We start from the raw sequence: 8,998 nt of genomic DNA on the forward strand, positions 1-8,998 counted from the left end.
CCTATTTCTGATTGGCTGGGCGGATTGCAAACCATGCCCCGTAAAACTCCCAAAAAGTTTTGTGAAGCCGTGTGAAGCTGGGAGTCCCAGCAGCTTCTACTGAAGCCAGTCCCTAACTCCGGGGACTTCCGGCCGGGGACTTCGGGTGGCAGTATACGCCGTGAAGCTGTTTGCGGCCTGCCAGTAAACCCAAAGCAGAAGAAGAAGAAGTGACGTCAGCGGCTTCATTTGCCTAATCTTCCCTCAGGGACTTATTCCGGCGTGAACGCGATCTGTACTTAGTTCATGAGAACTAGAGAGTTCTCCTGAACTAAGTTCTGATGAACCTTTGTGGGAAAAGTACTGCGGTGTGAATGCGCCTATACACGTCCATGCAACCCTCACCCTGCATTTGCACTACTGATACCACTGACGTCCACACCTCGTGCTTTACTCGTTTTGCACTTAATTCATTTGCTTAATTTGAATTGCTTGCTTAAATAAACATATTTTATTAACCGTTGATATGGTGTGTCTCATGTTTGTTGTGGCCTTTTGAGCCAGGTCATAACACTGAACATTTTACTTTCTGAAAATGTTTACTTTTTATAGTAAAGATGGGTTCTGCGGAGACGTCTCTACTTTTACCCTAGAGTATCGTTGAGTTTCACCACAAAGTCAGAGATAAAGTTATGAACAATATTCTCTCTTTTCCTCTTCTCTTCCAGGCGCTCTTGCCATCCTGATCCCAGAGCTGGACCTCGTCATCTCATTGGTCGGTTCGGTCAGCAGCAGTTTTCTGGCGCTGATCTTCCCGCCCATCCTGCAGATCATCACTTTCCACACGGAGGGTCTTTCTCCTCTTGTCACCATCAAAAACGCCGCCATTAGCCTCATCGGGCTCATCGGCTTCATCACGGGAACTTACATCGCCATCGAGAAGATCATAGAGCGAAACGGACTCAAAAGCACCGAGGCGTTTTCCTCCTTTATGGTGCAGTGATGACCCGAAAAAAGACATTTAGAAAACATATTAGGGCACTTTTTTTATTTTACTTTATCCTTCCACTTGCTGCTGTTGGATATGGTGGACACTGCTTTTTGTTGCATTAATCTATCGCGTTTTTAAGAAGCTGTGAGGATGTATATTTCATCCTTTCATCGCTTTCTGACTCGATTTCATTGCTGTAACAAACTGCCACACTTAATTTAAAGTACTGGAAAGTAGTGCAAACTTACAATAACGTAATAATAATGATAAATTCATTCCTTCAGGTAGCTTCGAGAGATTTTAGGTAGAGGTATTTAAGAGGTAGTCTATCATTTTGAATATATGAATGTTTAATCAAACTACCCCACACATGTGTTTATTTAAATCTGGACTATCAAACACTTTCCACATTAGTTGTTGACCTTTAGTTTTCTGTAGATATTTTAACCACCACCTCATTTAGAAGAAAATCAACATTTGTTGTTGCACTTTGATGTATGCCTTATTCAGTAACGTCGTGCTACTTTGACATTAGACACATCATGAAAACTCTAAATCAAGTATCTGTATTTTTAGCGAATAATGGAGTTGAGTATCATTACATTAAATAAGAACTAATTGGAAAATATAAGAGCTTTCTGGGGAATTATTCAGAAGCGAGGTGTTGCAATAGTCCTTGAAAGAATGGAAGTTAATAACATTCACCAAAGAAAATAATTGGAATCTTTTTTTTATAATTTAGAGATTTTACATTTCTCATCATTTTAGATTCTTAATGTTTCTGAAAAAGTCAAATTTGTCTGAAAAGTCATCATTTGGACCAAAAGTTAGAACTTTAATAAAAAGCCAGAATTTCCGAAAAAAATCTGAAAAATTTACTTTTTCCATACAATTTACTTAAAGTGTTACAAATTTGACTTTTTCAGAAAAAATTAAAGCATTTGACTTTTTCAGAAAATTCTAGAAAATGTTTATTTTTCTGAATATTTCCAAAAAAGTTACTTTTTAAAAAAAATTCAAGAAAATGTCAGGAAATTTTACTTTTTCAGAAAATGTTACTTTCAGAAATTTCTTAATTTTTCAGAAAAGTCATAATTTGCAAAAGTAAAATTTAAGAACATTTTGAGAAAAAAAGTCTAATTGTCTTGAATGTTATAATTTGGACAAAATGTTAGAACTTTAAGAAAAAAACAGAATTTTGTATTTCAAATTTTTTTTCCACATTTTTTCCTAATCCTCAAGATATTAAAACACTTTTTAAATGATTTCTCTTTTGTACAACACATTATAATTAAGGAAAGTTACAGAGCAGCACTGTTTGTGTTTCTAGTCTCTATAAGGCACCAACAATCACGTGATGCTGGAACCTGAGATCTGGATCGAAAATACGATAAAAGGGAAAATATATTATTCATAGGATTTAATCAAAATAAATATGGATGATTGTAATCAGTAAGATCTCCCTGATACTCGACCCTAGCAGAATGAACCGTCACTAAACAAAGTAATAATGGAGTCAGACTTTAGGAACCGAGTCGTACCGTCTTTATGTCGGAGCTCTCCTGTGTTTCTGATTCTTTTGATCCCATTTTTTTTGGGTGTTTTAATGTATTTACAAACATTTCTGACTCACGTTGTTGTTGTTTGTTTATTAAACAGCATGCATTTTTAAACACCTAACCTTGAAAATGTTATTTTCTTTGTGTTTTAATTGAACAGAGAGGCTCTGCATGTATTATAATGTAATGTATGTAATATAAAACACATTTGACACGTTTTAGTTATTCTGGGTTTAACCGCAGACTCACTGCTTCTGTTCAGACGTCTCCAGTGTTATGTGGCAGTATACAAAAGGCTTGTTGATATAAAAGCCTTATTCATAAAGAATTCAAACCAGCTCTTTGTGTATATATCCATTTGTTGCATATGTAAATGTCTGCACACTATGTTTTAATTTAATTTTAAATACCAATAGTTTTTCTTTTATTCTGGAATTGATGTGCTAAAATTGCCACTTGACACTTTAAGGGGATAATAATTATGATGATGAAGATGAGGATGATGAAGATGATGTGCAGCTTCCCAAAGAAGACTAATTTCAACTTTCATTTAGTGCTAACTAACGATTTCTAGGAAATAAAATCATTATTTTCCACCAAATTAATTGTTTAAACCCATTTTAGAATCATCAGTCAATCTGTTTGATATTTTAATAAATGAATGACAACTTTATTTTCATTCCCTTTCATTTCTTTATTCCTATATATATATATATATATATATAATGAATAAATACATTTGAAAGCATCCGCATGTGTCTTTGTTTAGGTTGCTATAGAAACGATCCCTTCTGTTTTTAAAGGGACAGTTCAACCAAAAAAACGATTTAGAAATCTTTTATTGCAAAAACTCATGAATTTGTAACGTTTATCCTCCACTCCCCATGAGGGTGAAACACAGTGATGAGCTCAGAATAACGCTCACAACGATTTTTCTAAAAAAGTCAGATTTAAAAATGTTCTGAAAGTCATTAATTTTAGAAAAACTGAATTTTGAGGAAAAATATCTAATTTCTTCTTTTTTTTCTGAAAAAGTCTGAATGTTTTGAAAAATACTGATTTTTGAACAAAATACATATTTCTGAATTTATCTGAAAAAGTTGGAATTTTGAGGATTTTACTGAAAAAGTCAAAATTTTGAGAAATAAAATCAATTTCAGTTTTATTCTTAAAAAGTCATACTTTTGAAGAAAAAAATATCAGATAAAATCTGATTTTTGAGAAATAGTTTACAACTGACACCTCAAGGGGGACGACTCGGACGAGCATTGTGATGTCTTTAAAGGGACAGTTCAACCAAACATTTTTATTTTTCCTCAGAGACTGAAGCAAGGTAAGAGCCAGACTTTCCATTTCTATTCCATTTCTCCTCATATTTTTCATCGCCTACCTTCATCTCATCCGTCCTCTCCCTGCCTCTCTTATTCTAATCCTCTCCTGTTCCTCATCTCCTCTCCCTGCTGAAGTCGTCTTTCCCATTCCAGCTTCGTAGCAGGATTCCTCTCATCTCCTCTTCCTCCTCCTCCTCTTCGTCGCTGTATCTCTGCAGCACTGATCTGTGCAGCGTCACTTCAAAATGCTGCAGAGCCTGTGAAGACTTACTGGAATAGAGAGTGATCTTGCTCAGTACTGGAGACAACATATGGAGCAATATTCTACTTTTTCACGTGTCAAAACCAAAACACTTTTATAAAAGAAAAAGTCATCTCGGCTACATCACGCTGAAATATCGGTAGACTTTGGTTCAAACTGTGGATGTGAAACCAGTCAGGAGATTCTCCAGATTTGTGATTGTCAGAATAAAAGTTTAGGAAGCTTTTTTTGTTAACTTTCCGAGGATAAAATGAGACTTTAATGTCTTTAGCTTGGATCTATTAGATTAGCAAACATGCAGCCTGTCTCCTTTGAACAATTAATACAATGAATCTTCTTTATTTAAAAAGCCTCTCTCATTCATATGTACTGGACGGAGATCTTTCAAACTTTATCCCAGGTGTTCAGCACTGAACTGGATCCAAATCCTCTGGCTGCCCTATAGAGGGGTGCAGGAACGAGTCCTAAAACCAGGAAGTGAGTCAGCATTTCACCACTTCCTTTTCCCTCGTCTCAGAGCCAACGGGATTTTTGAACTCGTTTTTGGAAAATATCTGGAAATAAGGTCTGTGGTTGACACAAATGGAAGAGACGGATCACTTTTTGTTCTACCACATTAAATCCATCAGCAGTGACCCCACTGGTGATTTCTGAAGAGTTGACGTGTCTGAAAAACGATGGTTGTTAACAAGTGGCTGAATAGGACAAATGAAGCTCAGCGTAAATTCAACCAGGAAGACCGCCTTTACTCTTCATGTACTATTCCCATGTAACTACTCTCTCTCCTCTCAATAAGTGATCAGGGGCGTCACTCTCCAGCTTAACCAATCACTTCGCTCTATTCCCAAGATCCTATCATAGTGCTCTGCTAAGCCTTTTAAGTCTGCTCTCCCTCCTCTGACAGCTGTCATTTCAGGTGACTCTACGCAACCCCCCTCCCCCCTTTTCACCTCCTGTCCCTCTGAATCCAGGGTCAAGCTAAGCCCCTCCTCTTCAGACCGACCCAACTATCCATTCACCACCACCAGTGTCTAGACCCCGGGGGGGTTTCATCGGATCGGCTCTACCCTCCCGAATGATACTTCCTGCACAACGGGGCCTAATCGCCAAAATCACCATTACATTCATTTGTGTATCTCTGCAATAAATATGTATTATTACATCAAAACCGTCTCTCCTGATTGAACAGAAGTTGTGGAGGACGTTGTACGTCATTACGCCGAACACGTAAACACTCCTCTGAGTTTGTTTGCCCTGTTCTGCTTGAAAGCAAGTACCTGCCTCCTGCAAACTGTTCAAACAAACGCTTCAACTCGTTCCATTTAGAATCTGTGTGTCTGAATATGGATCTTAAGTTGGCGTGACGTTGAAGTCGTGCTGCTGGACTCGGCTGTAGTTGCTTTACAGCATAACGTTAGAATTTAGCTTCTGGCCATTAGATTTATGATTCGAACATTTTAAAAGTAGGGTAGACATGTGGAGATTACCCGACTGAACAAAACGTGCATTTATCAAACAGGTTCGTTTTCCACAGATCTTATTTTTTACAATATTCCTAAATCCTATGGAGAAATCCCGTTGCTTTTTGTCGAGGGAACCAGCAGCTTACTTCCGGGTCGGCCTACAAAAATACGTCATCACTGCACCGCTCTATTTGGGGTCATAGGAAAGGAGATGCATTTAACTGCAGAACGTCCATCTCTGTCCTTTGCTCTCTGCTAGCTGGTTGACGGATATAATGTCCTGCATGAAACTGGAAAAGATCAGATATTCATTTCTATACTGAAACAGGACATTTCAGGAAGCCTGGGGACCTTTTTTAATGTATTCCACACTCTGTAAAATTATCTGTTATTGATATAGCTTATGTGCAGCATATGTATGTGTGTATGTATGCAGTGTATGTAGCATTTATGTTTATGCATAATGTATTACATGCATATATATTAGTTTAACAATATTTCTTGTAAATATTTGTGTGTCTGAGGCTCACTAGCAGTGAATGTAGGGGATAACTTTAGACGTTATTGTTTGTTTTTTATTTTATTTTTACCTTTGTACATATAACCAGAACAAACAATTGTGTCATTTGCATACATTTTGCTTTCCATTTCTAAAAGGACAAACCCTTGTTATGCATTCTAGAAACGCAATAAAAACATTTTTGATCTGAAAGTTACATGAAATCAAAGTCAACTTTATTGTCAATCTTTCAGTTTGTGTGTACAGACAGAGAGATCGTTTCCCACAATCCCGAATACAAAAACATCAAATCAAATATCCTCTAAGATTATGAAATACACAGGAAAACAACTCCAAGATTTATGGATAATTCATGAGGAAAGCACTCGGATAGAAACATTTGAAATATTTGTAAAAGAACATTCTGAGTAATTCTTATAGTTTCATTTTTATATTCCACAAAGTATCTGCTTTGACTGTAGTCAGAGAAACGATGTTTACGTCGTCTTCTCTGTTTCTCGTAAGGTCTCCCTTTCTGCTGGTCGCTTGTTAGCAGACCCTTCACGTGATAGCAGAGTGTTATACAAATATCACTCGTCACCGGCTTGGTCTTCAATATCAGGATCCATGTATTTATTATCCTTGCAAGAATGGAAGTAGTCATCACACACAGGGCTGCGTGGGACAAATAGTTCCCAGAGTAGAGTCCTTGATATGCTTTATATACAAGAGAGGGAGTTACAGTCAACAAGATGGAGGAATACCGGTTCAAAGCAAAGACATTAGTTCAGAAGGCCTGCGTAAGCAATAAACATGACAGCCTGTCTCTCTAGGGGCGGTGTCATCTGCCAATCTGAGGAACATAGCTATCATGACTTCAACACAGTGTCTCATGAGCGTCATCCATGTAGTCAGACATCCGGCTACGTACACAGCTACGTAGGGCCTCTGTTATCATGTGCTACTCTGATACAGAAGGAACATTCAGTATTTTCCCAACACAGAGCGAACAGGTACAGGAGGCGTAGAGCGAGGGATCATTGTCCACTCGTTAATCGATCGCAGATGGCGTCGTGCTTGCGAACGGATACAAAAAAAATATATATACGAAATATACTTTGGCGGCTGTTAATATACCTGTATACAAGTAGAGTCTATGTGTGGGAAACCCTGCAGTCTGAAAGCATCCTTTTTTTAAATTTAAACATGATCTTTAATAATCGTGTAGTTTAGTTTAACTTTACGAGGTCGACCGGTTGGACTCTGGTTCTGGACCAGCTTGCAGGCCTGGCTCCAGGAGTTCTTGGAGAGAAGGACCGCTTCCTGCCGCAGGACTCGAGTTCCTGAACATGGAGAAACAGCTTCAGTTGTTATACTCCAAATATCTGGATCAAAGTCACAGAAAGAATGTGTCTGCAGCTCAGAGAGTCCTGCTGGGAACCCAGAGATGTGGAGGACCCCAAAGTTTGATGATAGAAATGTAGAGTACGGGTCCCCAGCACATAGAAGCTGCCGGATGCTAACCTGCATATGTTGGGAGAGCTTTACAGATCAGGAGAGTAACTAAGTGTAAGGGAAACTTCAACAGCAATGGAGAGTCAGGACTCAGAGAGACACGAGGAGAGTTGGAGCTTTGATGTCAAACACTGGTGGTTTATTACAAGTATCGGCGGGAAAATGTCACATCACAAGTCACAGCAGCCAGAGGTTCTGACTGCACGGGTGGGTTGCCACATCAATTCTGACCAGCCTCTCTCTCGATAGACCTTTTTAACTAGTTTACAGAGAGTTAATCCACATATTGGGGGAGATAACGTAAACACCTGGGAACACTGGAGATAGCCCCAACATCTGGAGACACTGAATCACTTATCTGACTGTTAGGCTCTGTGACCAAGAGTTGACCGGTCATAAACTGAGAATATCCACATATAAGTGCAGCAGCACATTCCTTAAAGGAGATAACAGAGTCAGGGTTGGTCATAAACGTCAACAGGCAAAAAAGGTTAAATATCTCAGGAGTAAGACAGAATTATTCTCTAACACTAAGTATATTTACTCAAGTACTGTACTTAAGTACCATTTTGATGTACTTGTACTTTACTTGAGTATTGCCATGTTATGCTACTGTGTACTTCTACTCCACTCCAGTTCAGAGGTACATGGTGTACTTTTCCTCCACTACATGTATTTAATACCTTTAGTTACTTTACAGATGTGGATGAATGATGTGAAATCTAATCAAGTGTTGAATCAGACTTTAGTTCCACCTGGAGTAAATCCACCAGCTACCCTGCAGTATACAAAGTCATTCAAACTAGCTGCACCTTCACCAGCTTTGAGAACACTTTCATGATCAATCATTATAAAACATATCATATATATTATTCTGAAATGGACCAATCTGCACAACGACTACTTTTACTGTCGCTGCTTTCACTATATTTTGATGAGAATACTTTTCTACTTTTACTTGAGGAACATTTTGAATGCAGGACTTTCTTTCTCCAGAAATACCATAACCAATAACTACATTTATTCCGCGGTGAAACCTCAATAAACAAACTTCACCTCTCACCTTTCTGTGTGTCTTCACTTCCTGTCACCTGAGAGGAGAAGGAGAGAGAGAGAGAATAATGATGATAATAAAACATGAAGAGAAACAGCCAGAATGATGAAGAGAGAAAAACAAGAGTGTTGTTTTCCTCTGAGGTCATGATCCATGAAAGAGTTTCATATCTAGATGAATGGAGGATATTCATTACTCACAGGTCTTCTGGATCTTGGCTCTGATCGTCTTATTATGTCTGATCCTGTAGGGATGAACACAATCCAACAGTTTCAGATCCAGTTTAAAATAAGTGTTTGTTCTTTGAGTCAGTCAGCTTCAGAGTCCTGACTGATCTCATGCTTT

The 8,998-nt window shown here is 38.2% G+C and overlaps 1 protein-coding gene across 6 annotated transcripts in view; it reads left to right on the plus strand.

The window, feature by feature from the left end:
- slc36a1 (solute carrier family 36 member 1) overlaps positions 1–2,867 on the plus strand; it is a 75,027-nt gene extending 72,160 nt beyond the window's left edge. For all 6 annotated transcript variants that reach the window (XM_034221727.1, XM_034221726.1, XM_034221725.1 and 3 more), the window contains one exon: positions 708–2,867. In XM_034221727.1, coding sequence (XP_034077618.1) covers positions 708–982 — 275 coding nt within the window. In that variant the 3' untranslated portion in view covers positions 983–2,867. The remainder of the gene's footprint in view (positions 1–707) is intronic.
- The last annotated feature ends 6,131 nt before the right edge of the window (positions 2,868–8,998 follow it).

Source organism: Gymnodraco acuticeps, unplaced genomic scaffold (genome assembly GCF_902827175.1).
Source record: "Gymnodraco acuticeps unplaced genomic scaffold, fGymAcu1.1, whole genome shotgun sequence".
Classification (NCBI taxonomy): domain Eukaryota; kingdom Metazoa; phylum Chordata; class Actinopteri; order Perciformes; family Bathydraconidae; genus Gymnodraco; species Gymnodraco acuticeps.